Source organism: Apis florea, unplaced genomic scaffold, assembly GCF_048593485.1.
Source record: "Apis florea isolate Af1SG1 unplaced genomic scaffold, ASM4859348v1 contig_2411_pilon, whole genome shotgun sequence".
In the NCBI taxonomy this organism is placed as follows: domain Eukaryota; kingdom Metazoa; phylum Arthropoda; class Insecta; order Hymenoptera; family Apidae; genus Apis; species Apis florea.
In genome coordinates, this window is record NW_028256580.1 from 1,770,187 (window position 1) to 1,792,866 (window position 22,680).

Below are 22,680 nucleotides of genomic sequence, written 5' to 3' on the forward strand. Positions count from 1 at the left end.
TGAACGAAGAAGCTCGTTGATCTTGAGAGTTGAGAAATTTGAGAAATTTTGGATTGATCTTGCTTTTCAGAAAAATTGTGAGAAGCATCCATGGCTGATAGATCCTGGGCCGAATCAATACCTGTATGTAAAAATGCACGGGACGATAATGTCGAATACTAGCAAGTGCGCGACAAAGAATCGGATCGTGGTACATACCGGTGGCACGATTCACGTGTCGGTGTGCCCGAAACCACCTGCGGAGTCTAGACACCACGTGGTCGAAGTTTTCAGCGACGGCTGGGCCGTCAGCAGCAATGCCATGATTCTGGTGCCGGGTCAGGACCCCGTCAGGACTATAGCCATCGAGTTCATTGTCAAGGAACCGGATACGTACACGGTCACCTGGCTCGAGCTCACTAGAAGGTAAATTCAAATTCTAAAATTTGTTCGATTCCTTTTCCTTCACTTAGTACAATCTAAATCTTTCGTTTAATATAAATTCTTATTTTGAATCTCACTATCTAATCTGACGCATTTCCTTGATAAAACCTTTCCTTGATGTCCAAATTTCTTAATCCTCTTTAGAAAGTATTCAATTCAGAATTTATTCAATTTTTCCTTCGCTTGAATTTCTATAACCTAAAACATAAATTAATTCTACTTAACTCGACATAAATTCTTATTTCCAACAACTTCTAAAACGCATTTCTTAATTCACTTCTCGAAATTTTCTTACAGACCATCGGTAACATCGACAGCAGGGTTGCAGATGCCACGTGACTGCGAACAGCGGTGTCCAGAGCTGGATGCGTGCATAAACGCTTCTCTATGGTGCGACGGAATCTCTCATTGTCCATCAGGATACGACGAGGCTCTGACTCACTGTTCTGTCCTCCTGCAATTGCCTCCCCTCCACTTGGGCCTTGGCCTCCTCGCCATCATCACGATTCTCGCCGTCATTATCTTCGTGATTTGGCGGATCTGTAGGCAACGGACGAATCGGTCGATATCGCAACATAGACTGAAGAGCATCTCCTCCGAGACGGCGATCATCGATGGAAAGGAAGTGATTTGCTGACACAGCGACAGTTCTGTGCGGTACGTCGAGGTCGACCGGGTGACTACCGTGTGACGATCACCCACGGTCGTCCCATTCGTCGCTCGTCGTGGCGTCGTCGCGTCCCATTTCGCCTCCTCTTGAAGGAGAAACACGCACCGATTTCACGACGACGTCCACCTCCACGTAACGTGCAGAACTGCTCTGATATACTTTATAGGAGACCTAGACTCTGTTCTCAAAGATGGTTCGCTGTTCGATGATCTGGACCATTCTTGCGCTTCTTTATTTATCCACAGAGAGAGATTTGTTAGGTATTCATAAATTTGCTTTAGGATCCTTGTTGGATTCTGAAAAATGATGGAGATTAAATGAGAATGATGAATGAGAAAACTCGAAGATAAATACTTGCAGATATTTTGTAGATATAGACCAATGTGCTGTTTGTGAAAGTAATATTTGATTTTTTTTTAGGTTATGTATGATGGATAGTTGAAACAAGTTGTAGTTGAAATATTTCGTGCCGCTATGCGATTTTTAAGTTGATTTCAATTTTTTTTTTAATAATTGTGTTAATGATTTTTGTCAGTATTTTTTTATTTTTTAAATTAGGTTAAGACAGCACTGACTTAGACACTTCGGAATAGATTATTATTTGCACCGTGATTACAAACCAATATGTTCTCGAAAATTTTTCGGTAAGAAAGTGATCAAATTGCTTGAAAAAGGACAATAAATAGTAATGAAATCTTAGTAATATCGTTTCGCTAATAGCGTAGTTAACTTTTCGTCTCTTATGACTAGAGAAGTCATCGATAGATCGAACGACTGGTTAATCCATCGAAATCTTGGGTCGTAGAAATTGGCAGATTTAGAGGAGCCTGAGAAATTTATTTGAACTTCGCGCTCGAGTGAATCTAAAGAAAAAGAGAACAAGATAACGGTCCATGGCATCGAGCAGGGAATCAACAAAAAGAAACTCGCACTACTGTCGTTCAATCGTATGTTGAGATAATCTCGACGAGGATAGAAGACACGGTTTTAAGCACGAGCCAATGGCTCCTCTCTCTCCTTCGCTTTTTCTTGCTCCCTTTGGTAAACGCGCGAGATCCTCTGTAAAATAATTCGATCAAAGTCGCGCGTTTCGCGGTTAAACTATGGTTGATTTCGTCGTGATTAACGTAAATTGATTTTGATTTCTTTCTTGGTAAAGTAGTGACTTTATCTTACGAGGATGGCAAATACCATCTTTGTAGAATTAATATCAGGTGGCGCCAGTAATAAGATAAAAATAGGAAAACTCAATCTTGTTTCGATTAATCATTAATACAAAAGTTATATTGATCGTTACTATTTCGTTAAAATGTTCTGTATATAATTTGATAAAAATTTAATTTGAAATATTGAAGAAGTATTTAAATAATTATAATGTTTTAGTGTCGTGTTTGGAAGATGAAAAATTCAAAAAAAATTAATCGACATTAATCACGATAAAACGACCGAATAGGAAGTCGGGAATTATAGATACTGACCAAATGTTTCGAGTGATTACCGTTTAGGCGACTTAATAATATTGTCACACACTAGATGTAAGATGACTTCGGGAAGAACGAGTACGAAGAAAATGACGTAGAAATATGGTAGCCTGAAATTATGTGATATATATAACGCTGTTTTCTACGGAGCTGTGCTCCGTTTAATAATGATTGTTACATCTTGGCAAGAGGGGTCGTCGACGACGAGAATCGATAAAAGGAAGGAAGCGTCAATTTTTTTTTTTTTTTTTTTTTTTTGACTACACGACGATACCCAACGCCGTAACTTGTACACCATGTTTATACTTGTACATAATTGATTATTTATCTATTTGTATCGGATAATATGACACGTTCGTGCATGTGTCTTCGCTCGCAGCTACACTATTTCATCACACTTTAAAGTTTAAAGTTTATTTGATAATAATCGTAACAAAGTTAAAATATTATAAATTTGAAAATTTAAGTCTGAATATTTTAAATTTAAAGATCAATAATTTTCTTTTAATTTTAAAAGTAAAGATTTCGAATCTTTGAATTAATTTTCGTAACTTTTCAGATAAAGATTGTTTCGAATATCATTTTTTCGCAATCACTGCGAACGAAGGCTCGTTCCAAAACTGCTTTACTACTAGCCGATAAGCGTAGAACTCACGAAGCGCAGAAGCATAAACGAAACGAGCAAATTCGAGGCGAAGCGAAGGGAACCAGAAGCAAAGCCGAGAAACATGATCGAAGAAAAAATAAACCAATGACCGGTCAGCTAACTGAAAGCACCGCCATTATATTTTTGCTGTGTTCAGCGTGTACGTCAACCGTATTGTTCGAAAAAAAATCCACGGGATGTCTATGGAACGAAAGCTACAACAACTGACCCTCCATTATACATTGATGAAAAAGACAATCGTTAAAGTATTCATGTTCGAACCGCACTTTTTTCAATTATATTAATTCCGCTTTCAAACGAACCGCCCACTGGCGGCAGCTATATTGGCGACGTTCATCGAACAATGGTTACCACTATGCGAAGAATACTCGACAAACGAAACGAAAAATCAAAAATAACATTTTTAAACGATCGTTCGATTTTTGCAAACGTATAAGTAATTTAGGTCTATAAGTCGTTCGAAACATTTTATAGTATAATAATAAAAATAATTTCGAGAAATTTCTTCGCATAGAAGGCGCCACCGATGCTCGACATCTCCACGAACGAATCAAGATCGACAGCAATAGATGGAAAAAGGAGAAGGGAATTTTTCGTCGAATTGTCACCGAATTTCGTCCTTACGAAAAGACTTGTCTATACATGCGCATTTTTTATTTCTTAATAACGTTGATTAAGATTAATTCTCTATACGTTCCGCTCGATGTAAATCGATGTTTATATATACGATTAATCTCGCTCGAGAACGAACTCGTGCAACGAATCATCTTGTCTTCGCAATATTTTCCATTTCTTCATGTGTGATCCGTGTTTCTTGTGTTGCGGGGACCAATAGTATCGTTGGATTCAACTTAAAAAACGAGAAAGAAAAATAACCTATCTTTGTTCTTGATTATTCAGTTTGCAGATCCCGCGATACATTTCCAGAGAATCGAAGACTGACGCTTTTAGTTTCGTGTTTTATCGTGTTGCTCTTATGACGAAAGTGTTGCGTGATATCGGTTCACTGCCATTCCGTTTATTTTATGGAACTTACCCATACATTTCTTGAAAGATTCGGTCGACCAGTGAAACGTGGACATCATCGATCGTGAAGATATAAATTGTCGAATAAAAAAAAAAATAATAAACAATCAAACTTTTCCAAAAAAAGGCTGCCAAAAAAGAAATAATTATTCTTAAAATAATCGAAATCATCATTACATCTTTTACAATGTCTTATTTGTATCAAACGTTTATTGAAATAGCAATAATACAACAGAAGAAGAAAGAAGGAAAAAAACAAAGAGAAAAGAAGAAATATATAAAAGAATCAAATTTAATAGAGAGATAAAAAAAAAGAATCAGGAGGTTGAGAAGAAAGAAGACAAGCATACATATTCTGCTCATGAATGATATGTTTGATTTATTACGGAACGATCGCTCACGGCCGAGTTCTCGTTTTTGGATTCCACCTGTTCCCGTCGAAGAATCCTGAAAAAATCACACGGACAGAACGAAATACAAAGGAGTCGTGTACTCACCGACGATAGATCTAAAAAGTTAAGAAACGGCACGGTTCTCTTTTTCCCTCGAGCGTGACTTTGATGAGTCGAGATATATAGCGACGAAACGATCACTGTCAGATGCCTGAGGCCTGCGCCAATGTTGTGCCTCGTGGTTTTGTCGCCAATTTCCGACGTGCAACTTCGTTCATCGAAATCGATAATTTTTTGTCAAATATTTTTGTCTTTTTCTTATATATTTTTATTTTACTCTTCGTTACTATACTTTTTTAATTATTCGATGAATAATAATAGTCTTTTGATCGCTTTAAAATATTTTGATAATCTTTTAAAAAAAATTGAATGCATGTCTAGAAGAAAAAAGTGTTGGGAATTTTATATGTGAATAAATTTTTCCATAGATCAAGGATTATGTTCAGAGAAGCGCAAAATTTTGACTGAAATTACTTCGTCAAGTTAATAATTGGATAATTTATTATTCAAACATGGAATAATCATAATTAAGTGTAGCTTCGAGATTAAATTATTACTTAGAATAATTTTATTCAAAATTTTAATTAATTTAATTTTTCAATCTCATAGTGGATCAGCAAAGTGCTTTTGCAAAATTTCTATTTGACAATTTGACAATAAAAGAGAATGATGAAATGAAAGAATAATGAAAAATATTATTTGTTTTTTTCATTACTAAACAAGAAATAATTTCCCCTATAAATTTTACAAAATATAATCTCCTTTCCCCATTCTAAATACCCATTCGATTAATTTTCCAATTTTAACGATTTAAAAGGACAAAAATCGAATTATTTAACGCAGAAACGATTCTTCAAATTTTTCAAACGAAAATTGAAAGAAATGAACGAGGTTTTACACGAGGAAAAAGTACGGTCTCCCAAATGGAAGCACGTTGTTCACATGTGCACGAAGTAAAGGTTTATTGGCAAGATTTGTATTCCGATACACAAAGCACGGTGCAATTTATCGGTAAATCTTTATTGACGTCGCGCATGAAAACACGAGTCTCGTGTTTAGACACACCCGCAGGACGATGGCCATCGGCCGTGGAATCGACGACAAACCAAACCCTGGTAACTCGTATCCTTTGGACAACATGCTGGCACCACTGCATTTCACTATCGATTCGATCGATTTCGCGAGTTGTACAATTATATTGATTTAAATTTAATCCATATTTCTTTGTTCTCGAAGGATGACAGATCGAAATTCGTTTGTTTCTGAAAGACAGTGGTGATGATAATAAAACTTGTGTGCACAAATTTTTTCTTAAATTTTCAAATCGTTGAGTTTTCGATCGTGTTGTATTCTCTTTAATTATAAATGTGATTGATCGTAATTTTAAAAATTATTAATTTTTCGAAATGAAAAATTATTAATTTTCGTCGAGGTTACGGGCCAATGGCACGTGTGAATGGGTGTTCGTATGTAAATAAGACTATGAGCGACTCGATTGTAAATAAAACGTAAAATACACATGTATCGAGTTTTAAATAATTCTAGATCACGATCTAAGTTAAACGAATAACAACTATGTAGACGATTAGAAGTTAATTACGAATTATAAAGTCATATCCATGAACGCGCTGATATTAATGAACGGAAAGTCGATGCTCGAAATAATTGTTTGCCTCTCATTTCAACAACGTGTGTTTATTAAATTATTTTAATTTGAATTTTAAATATTAACTCATATACACAGGTATTTATTTTTATTGTCACGTGACTGATCGATTGATCAAATTCTCATAATTAATTTCGGTATTTTTATTTTTAATTAATAATTTTTAATACCAAAGAAAAATAATTATAAGAAAAAGTGCTTGTTAATTAAAGTTTAAAATTAATCAATAATTATTAAAGTTTTTCGTTGAAACTATATAAATGAGGACAAACGAATTTAAAATATAATAAAGAGGCTGAATATGAACGACTTTCGGTAGATGCGCGTTTAAATGAAGAAAAATTTGCGCGATTCTATGTACATAAATATTACCAAAGCGATAATCGTGAAAATTAAGAAAGCACAAGACGATTAAGTTTAATAATCGACAATTTCTCGACAAATTATTGTACGTAAAAAAGAAAAGAAACGAATGAACGTAATCGTAAAATAGAGGGAAGAAAAAAATCAAGAAGTGAAGAACGATATAACATAAAGACAAAGTTTATAAAATTCTGTGAATTAATTTGTACAGCGTTTAATCTCAGGCCTGTCCACGTATAGAAATCTCAAATCGATTATTCTTCGCTATAGTAAAGAAAAATAGAGTAGTGAACAGCGTAAAAATAATCATATCGTATAGTCGATACTTTAGAGGATAAATTTACAGTACAAAATAAGAAAAGAAAAAGGAATAAAAGCAACGCTAGTCAAAGAGATAATTATAGCTCCATCTATATATGGTACTGCTGAACTAAACTTAATTCTCTTTAGAAATATATCATTTTCTCTCATTTTGTGCTCTAACTTTGTTCATTGAAGAATCGATGTATAATTAACGAATTATCATGCATTTTCTATGCTATAATAAGTATAGAAAAAAGATTGGGAATCCGGAAGAATATATCCGGTGAGCAGGCCTGGTTTATCTAGTGACACAGAAATTGCGTGAGTTCCGAACTCTTCCCGAAGACTGCCGAAAACGCTTATATGTTTGAAACGCTTCGGCGTCCCGCAATAATTATCATTCCAAGCGGTGAAAAATAAGTAACTATCGCTTTCTCTATCATCATTTTTCATATTGAATCATATTTAACACCATACCATACTTCGTCGGTAAATTGTACTACAGTCGGTAAATCGTTGATATGACATCCTTTTTTTTTTTACTTCATATCTTAAATAATCTATCTTTCTTTTCTACTCTTACTTTTTTCTGCTTTATAAATATTTTCTACCTAATTTCTTTTAAAATATTTCTATTTTAAACCAATCAAACATTTATTATAATATTACCGACTATTATTACGTAATATTTGATATAACTTTTAATTTTGAAGTTTTAGATGCGTTTACATCTATTACAAATATATATATTATTTACTTTCGTTGTTCTTTCTTTTTATGCACAATGATTCTTTTTATTCGTTCAACTGTTTGCACTCGAATTGTTCGAAAACTCACTCTAATAGATCTTAGATTGTTCCCCAATTTTTCTTTCATAAATTATTCGCAGCACGAAGTCGCAAAAAAAAAAAAAAAGAATATACACTCAATACCTCGAGATAGCGAAATTCTCGATTTGATGACACTATTATTGCAAGAAAATAATCATAAACGAAAGAATGCATTACGATATACATAAATTATTAAATTAACAGTGAGCGAATAGAATCAAGAACAGGCCCGACAATAACATATGTGCGCATGCGCTCGTGCACAATACAAGTTTACGAAATTGAACATTACATAAAAACATTAATAGATGCGTCTGTCAGGCCAATGACATTTATTAAAAATAAAAGAGAAAAGAAGTACTTTGACGATTTAATAAAATTTTCAATGAGATATTATTAACAAATCGAATAATATTATTATGGAATTTAAGATAAAAATAATTTAATTAATATATTATGATATAAATATATTGATTATGTTAGTTAATGACCAATTAATTGTACCGTTTGGCCTGAAGGACTCTTCTAGGATGATTAATAAAAACGATGAGGGATCTATTACCGCCAGACATAAAAAAATTTCAACAGAACCTCCGGAAACATGCTCACATGACATCCATATAGTTACTAATTATACCATTATTAATTACCGATTCGAATATCGAGTATGCAACATTTTTAATAAATTATTTTGAAGATTGTTTGATTTGTTTATATTTATCACTTTAATCTATTCTATATCCCCCCTCTTCCATTTCTTGTCTATGATTTAATAATATTTATTTAAATTATTAATTTCTTATAAAAAATTAAACTTATACTTAAATTTTAAGCATAATATATGAAAGTAAATATATATGATTAATAAAAATATTATTAATAAATTTAATTTGATAAAATGAATTGATTTTTATGAACTATTGTTTTGTTTCAATACAAATAAAAAAACTACGTAAATAATTCTATCTTTGTTAAAACTTAACAGATTTGCAAAAAAATTATTGTCATTAAATCATTAACAATAACACGTTATATTATTTGTTTTTTGAAATCATCCTAATAATCGAATGATAATTTGTATTATTAAAAATCAAAAAATAACTGTAAAAAAATTAAAACAATATTAAAATAAAACAATAAATGAATTCAAATGCCGGCTCAAACAACAGGTATTAACAACTATCAAATAGATAAAAGGAAAAAATGTAAAAAAAATTAAAAGTTTAATTAATTTCATTATCATAATGTTTAATGAATTATTAAATAAATGAGGTTAATAATAATTTGTAAATTTAATAATAAAATAAAAATATAATTACTTTCTGCGTAAAAAGCTCACTTCAAGCAAATAACTCATCCTGTCACAAAAATTTTCCATAGATGAATGACGGCTCCCACCAAATATTCAGAAAACGGCTCTTTGATTGGCGTAATTTTTTATCCATAAAATAAATGATATTCTGATTGGTTGAAGCAGCATAGTTCTTTCTCCATAGAGTAAATAGCTTTCTTATTGGCTGGAGCATCATTGTATCTTATTCATAAAGTAAGTAGCATTTTGATTGGCTGAAACTGTATAATTTCTTATTTATTCAAAATAATGCAAAAATTAAATTATTATTATATAATATTTCAATTACTATATAATACTATAAAGATATATTTATTAAAAATCTAATAAAAAATAAATTAAATTTAAAAAGATTTTAACGTAAATCAGGAAATCAATATTAAATATAACTAAATTATAACATAAAAAAAATTTAAATAATTTTTAATTTTTAATTTTTAATTATAATTTTTAATTTTTTGATATTGCTTTTTAAAAAATTGTTTTTGTCATTTTAATTTATAATTTATGATGAATAAAGAATTTACTAATTTTATAGAAATAACTGTTATTTGTACTATATATATAAATGACAATGTATACGACAGCAGCGCCACGTATTTTAATTACAAGAAATTGCAGAATGATAAGTTGTACACACGCGCCTACGTGCGCGTTCGGACGGCATAGTAACTGTGCGTTTCTTACGCGGTTTATTTGTTAATTGAATATTTTGATTTATTGACAGAAAAACTCAGTTGAAAATGGAAAACGATAAAAGTACTATGCTTGCAGTTCTGCAGCTACTCAGAAAATATAATCTAAAGGTATTTCGAAGTGGATTTCACTATTAAAAGTTTTCTAACCTTAAATATTAATATAAACATCAAAATTTTATTAAAAATCACTGAATATTTTTGTATTTTTTTTATAAAATATATAAAAATATATTATCATTATAATTTAGTAAATATATATTTATATATATTATGTTCTATATAGGGAACGGAAGAACTCTTTAAAAAAGAGGCAAATCTGACAGATATTTCTCCAGATGAAACTCAGCAAACTGATTCTGAAGTGAATAGTGTTCTTTCTGCCTATAAAAGTGAAGGGGACCCTGCTCTTTATGAAAAAGCATATAGCGAACTAAAAAAATTTGTAGAAGGATCTTTAGATATATATAAGGTAAAATATTATGAGTTAAATATATTCCATAAAATATATATTAATATATAAAAAATTAAATCTGTTGTTAAATAATAGCATGAATTGGGTACAATTTTATATCCAGTTTTGGTACATATGTATCTTGAATTAGTTTATAATAATCACTCTGAAGAAGCAAGGCTATTATTGGAAAAATTTGGTGGAAATTTGGAAGAATATTATCAAAATGACTTGAAGAGATTATCCAATGTGACAAAACGTGAACAAATGGCTGGAAATGAATTAACTGATACTTTTAAGTAAATATTAATAAATTCAAATTAAATTCAAATTTCATATTATATCAATTATATATATATCAATATAAAATATTCTACAGATCAAATCAGTTTATAATTAGAATGTCAAGGGACACTCTTTCTATATTAAAACGACATTTACAAGAAAAGAAACATAGCGTATTATTGAATATTATACAAGAGCATCTTTATTTTGATATGTATGAAGGAGTAGCTAGAAATAAACAACAAATAGATGCCACATCTGGTGCAGTAGTTGGTGAAGCAACAAGACAAGGTAATAAAATCTTTAAATAAAATATGAAAATTTTCAATAAAATAAAAATATTTTCATAAAATTATTGTTTTTGTTTCAGACAATAAAGCCAAAGTTTATTATGGACTTTTAAAGGAACCAGACATTCAATGTATGCCTCCAACTGAAGAAGAAGAAGATGATACGGGTGGTGTGGATGGAGATAAACCAAAAAAGAAAAAAGCTAAAAAGGATCCATTATTTTCGAAGAAAACTAAATCGGATCCAAATGCTCCACCCGTTGGAAGGATGCCTCTGCCTAACTTGTAAGGAGATTTATTCATATATTTTTTTTTTATTATATATTTATAAACATAACAAAATCTGATGAAGTATAGAAAAGATGCAGACAAATTGGAAAAAGTAAAAGCACTAAGAGAAGCGTCAAAACGTGTTATACTTGGTCCTGACACGTTACCATCTATATGCTTTTATACATTATTGAATGCAGTACATACGTAAGTTTATAAAATATAAAGATTAATTCAAAGTAAACAAATAGCATATATATAATACAAAATTTAGTGTGACAGCAGCTGAAGTAGCAGAAGATTCAAGTTTATTGGCTATTGGATTCAGTGATTCTTGTATAAAGGTATGGAGCTTAGTTCCACAAAAATTAAGACTGATGAAGACAGGAGAACAATTACAAGATATAGACAGAGAAGCTGGTAATATTAATTTCTATTTTTTTTTAATTAAATTATAAAATATTTATTATATCGTGAATATTAAAATATATTCATATCGCGACATAGACGATGTACTGGTAAGAATGATGGATGATCGCACAGCGGAAACGTCGAGGTCATTATTCGGCCATAATGGTCCTATATACAATTTGTCATTCAGTCCAGATAGGAATCTTCTACTATCATCTTCAGAAGATAGTACAGGTATAGTACATTTTAAAATATCATGATATATTCAATAGCTATTATATTATGTTTTATTGCAGTAAGATTATGGTCTTTACATACATGGACATGTGTCGTATGCTACAAGGGTCATTTATTCCCCGTCTGGTGTGTAAGATTTTCACCTCATGGTTATTATTTTGCAACTTCTTCTCACGATAAAACAGCTCGACTTTGGGCAACTGATTCTCATCAACCTCTTCGTATATTTGCTGGCCACTACTCAGATGTAGATGTAAGTTTATATTTGTAAATTTCAAATTTATAATAACTGACATAAATATAATAAGAAATTAATTTTTTTTTTCTTTTTTTTTAGGTAGTGCAGTTTCATCCAAATTCAAACTACGTAGCAACCGGTTCCAGTGACATGACAGTAAGATTATGGGACTGCGTAACCGGCAGCCAAGTCAGATTAATGACAGGACACAAAGCTCCGATTTACTCCCTTGCTTTTTCCGCAGAAGGTCGATTTCTGGCGTCGGCCGGTGCAGATCATCGTGTTTTAGTTTGGGATTTAGCACATGGTCATCTTGTCGCAGCCTTATCGAGTCATTCTGGTACTATTCATTGTTTATCGTTTAGCAGAGATGGAAATATACTAGTTTCAGGTTAGTTATAGTTGGACATTATTTTTAATTTATATTATGGAAAAAAAAAAATTATATCTTATGTGTTATTCTAGTTATCTAATCTATTATTTTTTTCAGGTTCGTTAGATTGTACGATTAAATTATGGGATTTCACGAAACTTGCAGAAGAAATGAGTTTAGAAGATGTGAACGTATCGCACAATCCAGATGTAAAAACGAACGCAGAAACATACCTTCTTCGAACGTTCGCGACAAAAAGCACTCCCGTATTGGCGTTGCATTTCTCACGAAGAAATTTACTCTTAGGCGTTGGAATGTTCGAATCAACATAGCAAACATAATAATGTTTAAACGAATTCTGATGAGATATGGTCTGGCATCCATTCATCATTGTTGTAAAATAAGAACGTTTGTTAATAAATTTTTTCACATTGATTATGCGACGTACCTGAATCATACCTAATGATTATATGATCAATTAATGTTCTAAAAGCTATATTTATATGTATATATACACGTTTAATCACACACAATATTTAGATATTGTACAGCTTTTTTTCAAAATACAAGACATTAAAATATTCTGATACTTTCTCTTTTCTTGTTTTTTTTTTCGCTTTTCTAAACAAATCAATCTTATATCTTAATAGTAATCAATCAATTCGAAGATTTATGTTCATGAATAGAATAGGAAATTGGATTGATGAATTTTAATTACGATTAGAATATGGATGGACGTCTCTCAGTGACTAGTGGATTTCATATTCTATTTGCATATTTAAACGGAAATATTTAATTGCTTTTTATGTAAAATTCTATCACTAGTTCTTATTGTATTTTCATAAGATTTTAATTCAAATTGTTCACTGACGAAGAAATAGTTCACTGAGAATTTAAAAGATACTTCTATAATGCAAAATTTTGTAAAATCGAAAAAATACGAAACAGAATATTTTAATAAAATGGGAAAGAACATTAAGAATATTGAGATATAATTTTGAGAAAGAAAGAAACACGATTTCAATGAAGTAGTTTCAAATGAATTCAAAGAAATTATTGCTAAGATAATCTTCAATAACCGACATTGAACATTTCATTCGAAGGATGATATTTATAGTTGACCGACATCGCTTTTCAAAAGCCTATCTTTTTAAAAATCTATTTGAATATTAAAATAGAGCAAATACAAGTAAAGAAAACTAAACGTGCTCGTTAGTTTGAAGGACGACGAAAAAAAGATCTGAATATTAAAATCGCAGCTTTTTCAAAAGATACGTTTCTTTCGTTTCACTTATTTTACTGGAATCGTTTCCATTCAACTATGATCGCACTTTTTTAGATGCATTTGATGACTTTTATTTACATGATATTTTATTTCATCGTAATTATTAATATTATACTTTCTTTACGTATCAACATGAAATTACAGGATTGACAGGAGAAGAGGGACGGATACTGTTTTAACTCGTGATAAAAATCAAGATCAAGTTCACGCGAGAAATTTATTTCCGATTGTTGATACGCTTACTTCTATCACAGCATACAGACGTAAGTTACGCGCTTTTACCATACGTGTGTGTATGTAGTATGTATTTAAGTAATGTCATTCCTTTCGTACATGTGTCGGTGTGTGCATACGTGAAATGATGTTTTTTTTTTCTTTTTTTTTTTTTTTTTTTTTTTTGAGTAGTTAACACTTTCGTAATAAGATTACAATGTATGCGTTGTCAATCTCATGTTGTTCACTTCTCTCGCCTTCACATTCGTTTAAACGATAATCAACTATACATCAAACTCTACGTCCCAGTCAAGCCTCGCGCATTGATATCAAACCTAGGTTACATGTGTCATTTAACTATATGTTATATCATCTTTGTAACGTACTTATGAAATTTGGATAGGTTAGGATCGCGATTAACGCAGGAGCATAGAGTTAGAGAACATCGACAACCGGATTATTTGTAATAGTGTCTGTCGAGATATTTATTTAATCTCGAACTAGATCCTAAAGTGGCAGTTATAGAAGGCGTCGCTATGCTCTCGCGTTAATAAGTCGTGATGGTTGCGTGTTTTTTTTTTTTTTTTTTTTACAAAAAACGTTGGAGTTTTTCGACGGATCGACGCAGATTACATCGATTTGATAAGATGGAACTGGAGGGTTGATGATAACGCATGATTGATCTTGGTCGTGTAATTCCTTAGAATAAATTGCATATGAATATCGTCATTCAAACACGACAATTTATAAAATTATAGAATAAAATTGATTTTAAAAGTGAGAAATATCGGTCGAAATAATCCGTTTCTTTTTTTTCTATTTTCTTTTTTTTTTTTGTTTTTTTTTTGTTTTTTTTTTTTTTAGCTTTTTTTTTGTATAGTTTTCATAAAGTATGATCATAAAGTTTTTATGTTTTTTTTTTAAATTCCTTTTTCAATAAATCACAGTAGTTCCATTTCGTTTTCCCCCGATGTTCACATGCGATTTATATGTATAGGATTCATTCAAGCGGATTTTATACTGGCCATTATTTTCAGTTCCCTCTTTTTCCCGCCAATTCAGTTCTGCGTCGTTTCTCGTCGTGGACGTTTGTGATACTCGTTTCCCAGCAACCGACCGTGATAAAAATTTTCTCTTTTTTTCTCGATGCAAATTACAGATTCCTACTTCGTTTTAAAAGCATATATTCGTACGCATCAGCCATGCTCATTTTTTCTTCGTAGTTATAATTTTTCACGCTCTGTATGTTCTTTTTCATTTCTCTCGTTCTCTCTCTTTCTTTATCTCTCTCTCTCTCTCTCTCTCTCTCTCTCTCACTCATAATCATTCATTACTTTAACCTAAAAACGTGTGTTCCTAGTGCTACTGTGATACCACGGTTTTTCCATGGAAACCATATACACGATTTATTCGAGCAGCACGAGTTTTTCATCGATTCGATCCATTCTTTGTCTATTCTTTGAATATGCTGTGAAATTCGAAACATTCCAATATTTAACTTGAATTTAAAATCTAAAATATCGTCATCGAAAGTGACGTTTCTTCATCTCGGCTAAAATTAAATATTAAATAATTCAAGACAAAGCGTAGATCGTGCTCGAAACTTCGATACAAATCGGAATCCGTTCTTTTGTTAAATGCCTTCAAATTGGTCTACGAGAATTTAGTACGATTATTGCGTATATGTTTTTCTCGCGCGTATGCGCTATCCAATGGGAAAATGTTCGATCAATTATTTCGTCGTTTGCTTCCATTTTCTCCGCGGGAGGGGAGGGGGGAGGGGAGGGATGAGAGGCCAGCGAGGTAGGCATACTTTAAAAATCCTGTAATATTCACACGGTGGTCTCGATATTGGCAATGGCGTATTGTCAACAAATACTGTCCTTCCCATAATTTTCCAAATACATTTCTTGTGGCGTGGCAAGATTATACCGTCCGCTTAAACGACTTCCGGTTAAACCATTATTATGATGAGTGTGATTCACATGGAGATGGTTCACGTTCAAGACGACGTTCTTTTTTTTCTTTCGAGCTTTATGTCGATAGAGGCAGTACTTGAGGCAACCGGTAGCAAGCAACAGGATCAGAAATATACCTAAAGCACCAGCTCCTACGGCCACGTAGAGCAATGTTACACCGAAACGGTATGAACAGTTGGTTTCTTCCTCGTCGAAACCGGAAGGGCAATGACGGATCCCATCGCACCACAAAACAGAACTTATACACGCTTGAATTTCGGGGCATCTATAAAATAAAATTACGTAACAAACATACTACACGTACTGTTTCATCTTTATTATTCTATAAATTAGTCGGACAACAGTCGATCAATCTTACCGATAAGGACAATCCTCGTGAGGCAGTATCGTGAAGACATTAGGTCCAACGTTAGAACTGGGAGATCTTTTGGAAATAGCCATCCAAGTGACGGCATAAAATCCAGGCTCTCTTTGAAGGAACTCGACAACGAAGCTCCTCGAGTGTTGCGTCATAGCGACAGTAGCGTTAATGGCGCTATAGTTCCAACCACCAGAGAAAAAATCCACCGTTCTCGCAGTGTCGACACCCACCTCGGGACAAATTACACTACGATCCTTCGTGTTGGCCGCCGAGTAAACGACAATTCTATTCAATGTCGTGCATTCCTCGACGTTGTCCAATGTGATACTGTACCCGGCCGTTCTTAAATACAAATAATTAATTCGCGCGTCTTCCGGTTCTATCAACCAAGGTTCGTTCACACATTGAGTCGCGGTCAGATCTTCCGTGTTGGTTAGAATTTCTTCCACGGCGGCGACACCGGGAATTACTCGCGGTAACGGACTTCTGAGGGAAATTTCACCGCTGGTCCCTCGTAACCGTCGCTCCTCGAGCTTCGTCGAGCAACCTTGCTCACTCGTCTCCGAACCCAGCGCGACGAAACGATACTCTCCCTCGAAGTAAAAATCCCTGTAATCCTGGGTGACGTTCATCAAGGAAACCGTGAATCGGACCTCGACCACGTTGGATGTCAAAGTTCTCAGGACGATCCTGTCGCTCACGTTCGAACACAGGCAATCTCGAATCTGAATGTAGGAACAATTTTATCGTTACTTAACGATTTATTTATTTTTTTTTTTTGTTTTATCGCATTTTTTACCCGTTCAAAAATCTATCTATCATACCAATTCCACTCCCTGCCAAGGATACTCGGCAACGACCAACTCCGCGATGCCGAGCTTCGTGGAGTCGCCTATGCGACGATCGCAAGTCCATCGATTGACCAGCGGATCCACGTACGAGGAACATCCTTTATCCCCGAACGAGGCTCTGCTTATCGACAGTTCTATCCTGTGGTCCGGCTCGGCCTCGAAACGATATACACAGCTAACGTTCTGCGCACCACCACGGCCATAAAAGAATACACTTTTCGGCGACGCGAATTTCCCCGCTTTGGCGGGCGGTGAGAGCAGAGTGGAGGAGGACGACGAGGAGGACGTGGAAGACGTGGATGAGGTCGACGCGGAGCCGAACACGTGGTTACAAGAAACCGCCTCGTGCACGAACTCGTATCGCAGTACAAAGCTTATCGGATAAAGTGCACTTCCTTGACGCAGTATGTGCTCCAGAGTGAGGTCTCTGCCGCTGGACACGTAACTCTCAGCGAGGCTGCAAGGCCTCGCGTGACGGCTTCCGTTCCTCAACAAGCTGTGATCGCAGAGACGTGGCGTGTCGTCTTTACAGAACTGGCCCATCAGGGTGATATTCTAAAAATTGAAACGTAGCTTATCTACAAGCCTTATCTACAACTTGTTGGATTCGTTTTTATCTCTCCTATTTCTTTTTTTTTTTTTTTAATTACGACCAAACAGATATAGCTAGAAAATTGTACCAACTTCTGTACCATCTTTAGAAAAATCCGAGGCATATCATTCCAAGGTATATCGCACCTTACGTATAGGAATTAATTTATCTAACGTGCGATCGCCGTCCCAAATGAAAAGCTTCGCGTTGCAGTCGGAAGCAACGTCGATACTCGCTGCTGCATCGGCACTGGCGGCATAATATTTGACGAAAGACAGCCAAACGATCTCGTTCGGTTTCCCCTGGAAATGGTATCGACAAGTTGTGTTTGGTGGCAGGGAATGTTTCGGATTCTCCAACACGCCCGACGAACTTTCGTCGCTGGATATATAAAAGTCGCAATTGTTGTTCTCCTTGACGAAGCTACGGGATTTCTCGTCCACGAACAACACCTTTAAATAAATAAATAAATAAGTAAATAAATAAACTTGAATGAACAAAATTCATATTATTTGTACAGAAAATATAAATACATAACAGTGAAAAATTACCTGAACCTCGAGCTCGAAACCTGGCAAAAACGACAAGGGAACGGGGTGAAAGGGATTGTCGTACGGCGACGTGTGAAACTCCAGAAGCATGGTGTTGTGACTGCTCACTATATCCGGCACCGCGTCGCCCCCGCAAAGCCGTACGAGCACCTTGTCGGATGTTGAACCACCGTCGTAAACCGTCAAGTAATCTTGCACGACGTTGCATTGATCCCAAACTCTGCGCGTGCGTGTACAAAACAATCCGTCCAAATTAATTCGATTCGGTCCTCGAAAAAATTCTTTATCTTTGCCTAAAATCTTTGTTACGGAACATTGTTATAGAAAGATTGTCGATAGTCGCACAATTTTCAAGCAGCTTTTCTTTCTATAGATGCAATAGAAAGAGAGATGCAAACGACAAAGCTACCTCAATATCCTTTGGCTACCATCGTACTTGACGACCTGGTCTTTGATGTGTATCTTGTGGCTGTTCCGCTGACTCACTGCGAGCAACGCCCGATGGCCAGGCGGAGCACGATTCTGTTCCACGCGGTAATAGCAAGTGACGTTTCTCGGGTAAACGCCCGGGTAATTCGGCGATTGGAGCCGACAGGCTCGCGTGTCGCACTTGGTGAGAACACGGTCGCAATACGTGCCGTTCACCAGCTCCCCCCGCCACGTGGACATGCTGCTGTTCCCGTACCTGAGGTGAGCCTCGCTTCGTCTCAGAAACTTGTACGACAGCTTGAAGTCGAAATTATAGCCGCTCCCCTGTTAACGATTAAACGGCGTGAGCGAATTAAAGATTAATTAAAAGAATAAGAATAAATAAAAATTCTTGTTCTGTTACTCGGTTATTGCATGGCTGGTGGAAAGTTTGGAGTATTACAAAGTTGTTGTGAGAAGTTTGCCGCTTTTTCTTGTATTAATTATCGTACCTGCTCGGCCAGACGGAGCAAGTACAGGGTTAAGTTGATGGAAGGCGTTTCGCTGTAGTACACGGTGTAACCCCACGCGCTTCCGCACCACTGGCCTCCAGTCGCCGGACGACCCTTCTCCCGAATGGTCATGTGGCCGTCCGGGCATCCTTCGGACGTGAAGGAGAGAAATCGGCCCACGGTGAACGTGTCGAACGTCAACTGTAATTTCACCAATATCAGTTGGCAATTTCTGTTCTAATCCCGTTCCCGCTTTGACAATGATTTTCGCCCAAACGTAACCTAGCTTTACATACACCAGAATGTTGTTGGAAATATCATATAGGACTTATTAATTTTTAGAGTAAGTAAGTAGATAGTCGAGTGAGCGTTTCTTACAATTAAATTTTTTGTTCATAATATACTATTTGTTTTTAAGCATCCATTAGAACACCCTTGAAGACGGCCAGAATATTATACAGTGTTTTAAAGAATTTGTTAGAATTTATTATTATAGAAATTGGCTTTAAAGAATTATTGTTTACGTCCACATCATTCTGGTCGTTTGAGCCATGTCAAATGGGAAGAGGTTAATTATCAGATTAACATTAATTTATAATATACAAAAGTTATGTGGAAGAATGAGAGCCGTTCAAGTTCACCATTGTTTCTCTCATTCTTTTGACTTAAAACTATTAAATGTTTGAAAGAAAGATTGAAGAATTAAGTTATCGAGTTAAGCGTCAATCTCGAAGCCCTGCGACGAAGGCAGCAACGAAACGAGAAGAGAAAATAGGGGAGCGCAAAGGAGAACGTGAGACGATTGAACGGAAGTGGAGCAAAACTTACAAAAATAATTTTCGAGAGACAATTTCTTTTTTTTCTTTCATTCTTTCTTTCTTTCTCTGTTTCCCGCTAAACACGCGCGTACGTCTATTCTAGGAAAAAATTATTGTCCTCCACTATTCTGTCCGCCTCGCGACAGTCCCCTTCCACTAAACGCGACGTCGAGTCAGCGTTTATTTTTCCACGGATTGAACGGCTCGCGCTCGCGCGTTCACGCATCCTTCTCTTTCCTTCGCACCTGAACTAGGTCTCCCAGATCGGAGCCGGCGGCAGTGAAGTTGAGATGGCACAAGAATGGCAGTCGATCCTCCCTCGGCCGGCGGACTTCCACCCTGTACGTCCGACCGACGTCGCCGTATAACGTTCTGTTGCACGCTGCAAACCCATAAGTACAATAATAAATATCGATCCATCCATCCATTCGGTTTTAATTCCCCTCCCCTTTCTTTTCAATTTAACTCGAGACGGCCGAGAGACACACTATTTCAAGGAAAGTTTATTTAGCTTTGGAGAACGAACGAACAATGCGTGTTTGTTAAATAGATTTCTAAATAAATACGTTCACGGAGGAAGAGAGATCGGAAAACGAACTTTCGAATATGAAACGAAAGTTCAAATTACCCTATTATATTTGTTAAGTGTGCTTTTGGCTTCAACGAAATTGGAACCGTAAAATTTTGTACAAATACGGTGTCGCCCATATTTGGGTGACGTCTTCTGTTCGAGAAAAATATGATTTTAACACTTTGCACTCGTATTTAAGAAGGTTATCAATAGTAGTAACAAGAATCCCTTGGAATGTAATTATATCACATACATTTATACATTAGGTAAATAAGCATTGGAAATATAAATGTAAAATATACATTGGAATCGCAAAATTTGAAATTTAAGAACAACAGGAGCAAGTAGAAAAGAGGGACGAGTATGATCCGTTGCTACGAATCTCCATCGATAATACAGAACTGAATTGAAGTTGGGCAAAGAAGCCAATTAGAGGCTATATTCAGACGAAGAAGTACAAGTAGACGCGAATTGAGAACAACTGATTCAGAATCGGTATTGCAAGTGATTAATGAAAATTACGAATTGATATACGCAAGTATACCCCAACCAAATTTTAAAAAATATTCTAAAAACTACTTCAGTTTATCGCTCCGTTCACGTTCTGCCTTTCCGACAGTAACATCTCGTAAGAAACTGAAGTTAGCCGACGAACGTGTCGTTAATAAACAAAGGTTGACCGACCAGTAATGGCGTATCGAGGAGAAACGCGAATTTCCGATTGAATTAAAATTTTATCGAGAAAAATATCGGATAATACTCACGGGTGCAATATTTCGGCTCGTCGGTGTTGTCGCCGCAATCATCTTCGCCGTCGCAATATTTGTCCTGGGCGACGCAGTTTCCTGTCCCGCATAGGTACTCGGACGGCCTGCAAATGGAATGCAAATAAAATATATCCTTTTGATTCAATGGCGGACGATTTCGAAATCCCTGTTTAATCCTATTTTTCTAACCGTCGCGAATAGAGAGCTGTAACTGGGGAATAAGGGTAAGAAAATATCGATCCCGAGCGCAAACATTCGCGACGGACCATTTTTCAATTTATCCTCGTGAAAAATACAAGATTCTCTCTCTCTCTCTCTCTTTTTTTTTTATAGAACGAAGGGAAATGTCTGCTCCAGCCGACATTTTGTTTTCCACACAATTCCTATAGAATCAACGCACACTTTCTCTTCCTTCCCTAGATAGGAAAGATTGCAATTAAAAACTTTTCGACCTTTTCTCAGAAATAAGAAGAAACAGGTATGCTATAAAGATTATTCCCCATATTACCTGCAAACATTTTCCAGACTCGGTGACGATGTCGTAGCTGTGGCGCCCGACGAGGACTCGGGCGACGTCAGACCCGGATAGGGCGGGAAGCCAGGATACCCAGAATAGTCGGATGAGATTCCTGGATGGTAACTAGCGGAGCCAGCCTCGATCGAGGCCGTGATCGCGGCTGCGATCAGCAGCAACCGCCGGCACATCAACATGCCCCCTCACCCTGAAAAAAAGAAAAATATTACGTTTCTTATAATAATAATAATAATATAATACTATACAATACTAATACTATATAATAACAATAATAACAATAACAAGATTAGTCACACGATATTAAAACGGGAATCACAAAAGGGGGAAACACTTATTCGAGATATAGGGCAGGTATAACATTGGACAAAGAGGCCTGAAACTCGGGGAGATAATAGCCAGGATTATGCTAATTCCATTCAACCGCTTATATTTGTCTCCCATGCCTGGAATCTGTCTCCCATTTCCTAGCACAAACACAGTGCCTGCACCGGTTTGTGTCCCTTTATTCGTATAATGGTAATAACGGCGATAATTTTTTCCTTCCCTTCTCCTCTCATCGAGAGGAAACGCATGAGTAGAGAGGGAGAGAGAAACGAAAAGAGCGTGGATAAATCTCCTAAAAAAAAAAAAAAAAAATAAAAAGAAGAAATAAACAGCGCGGTACACGTGCCGCAAAAGGTTCCGTTTATTAAGTCGCAGAGTGAAATCTGGGCCAAACGCGGCCCAGGAACACGTACCCGAGACTGGAATAT

The 22,680-nt window shown here is 35.3% G+C and overlaps 3 protein-coding genes and 1 long non-coding RNA gene across 7 annotated transcripts in view; 3 read left to right on the plus strand and 1 right to left on the minus strand.

Moving 5' to 3' along the window:
• Positions 1 to 8,582, plus strand: part of LOC100871686 (uncharacterized) — a 47,026-nt gene extending 38,444 nt beyond the window's left edge. The window contains exons 12-13 of the mRNA XM_031915310.2: positions 71 to 405; positions 721 to 8,582. Coding sequence (XP_031771170.2) covers positions 71 to 405; positions 721 to 1,060 — 675 coding nt within the window. The 3' untranslated portion in view covers positions 1,061 to 8,582. The remainder of the gene's footprint in view (positions 1 to 70; positions 406 to 720) is intronic.
• A 1,238-nt stretch (positions 8,583 to 9,820) lies between these two features.
• On the plus strand, positions 9,821 to 13,079 carry Taf5 (TATA-box binding protein associated factor 5). Its single transcript, XM_086905121.1, has 11 exons — positions 9,821 to 10,038; positions 10,214 to 10,399; positions 10,478 to 10,680; positions 10,761 to 10,957; positions 11,037 to 11,241; positions 11,314 to 11,433; positions 11,501 to 11,646; positions 11,734 to 11,871; positions 11,934 to 12,127; positions 12,212 to 12,503; positions 12,603 to 13,079. The coding sequence occupies exons 1-11, from the start codon at positions 9,976 to 9,978 to the stop codon at positions 12,815 to 12,817; spliced, it is 1,959 nt and encodes a 652-aa protein (XP_086761247.1). The 5' UTR covers positions 9,821 to 9,975; the 3' UTR covers positions 12,818 to 13,079.
• Positions 13,080 to 13,973: 894 nt separating this feature from the next.
• LOC100869581 (uncharacterized) lies at positions 13,974 to 22,104 on the minus strand. 3 transcript variants are annotated; one of them, XM_086905118.1, is made up of 10 exons: positions 21,902 to 22,104; positions 21,391 to 21,497; positions 20,301 to 20,437; positions 19,238 to 19,438; positions 18,727 to 19,070; positions 18,318 to 18,537; positions 17,913 to 18,218; positions 17,148 to 17,729; positions 16,321 to 17,048; positions 13,974 to 16,227 (listed from the first exon to the last, which is right to left on the minus strand). In XM_086905118.1, exons 1-10 carry the CDS (start codon positions 22,102 to 22,104, stop codon positions 15,852 to 15,854), a joined length of 3,204 nt encoding a protein of 1,067 aa, XP_086761244.1. In that variant the 3' UTR covers positions 13,974 to 15,851. The 3 variants fall into 3 exon arrangements, with proteins under 3 accessions (XP_086761244.1, XP_086761246.1, XP_086761245.1); XM_086905120.1 differs by having other exon boundaries at positions 21,391 to 21,569; XM_086905119.1 differs by lacking the exon at positions 21,902 to 22,104 and adding an exon at positions 21,583 to 21,765.
• On the plus strand, positions 20,435 to 22,217 carry LOC147658020 (uncharacterized). Of its 2 annotated transcripts, none has more exons than XR_015291291.1 (3): positions 20,435 to 21,164; positions 21,246 to 21,617; positions 21,919 to 22,217. It is a non-coding gene; the product is annotated as an uncharacterized LOC147658020 (long non-coding RNA). The 2 variants fall into 2 exon arrangements; XR_015291290.1 differs by having other exon boundaries at positions 20,435 to 21,121; positions 21,211 to 21,617.
• The last annotated feature ends 463 nt before the right edge of the window (positions 22,218 to 22,680 follow it).

Coding starts and splice junctions, on each gene's coding strand:
- Taf5 (XM_086905121.1), top strand. CDS start 9,976: ATGGAAAACGATAAAAGTACTATGCTTGCAGTTCTGCAGCTACTCAGA. Junction 10,039..10,213: donor TCAGAAAATATAATCTAAAG/GTATTTCGAAGT, acceptor TGTTCTATATAG/GGAACGGAAGAACTCTTTAA. Junction 11,872..11,933: donor ATCTTCAGAAGATAGTACAG/GTATAGTACATT, acceptor GTTTTATTGCAG/TAAGATTATGGTCTTTACAT.
- LOC100869581 (XM_086905120.1), bottom strand. CDS start 22,104: ATGTTGATGTGCCGGCGGTTGCTGCTGATCGCAGCCGCGATCACGGCC. Junction 19,071..19,237: donor TGCTCCGTCTGGCCGAGCAG/GTACGATAATTA, acceptor AATCGTTAACAG/GGGAGCGGCTATAATTTCGA. Junction 18,538..18,726: donor GGTAGCCAAAGGATATTGAG/GTAGCTTTGTCG, acceptor ACGCACGCGCAG/AGTTTGGGATCAATGCAACG.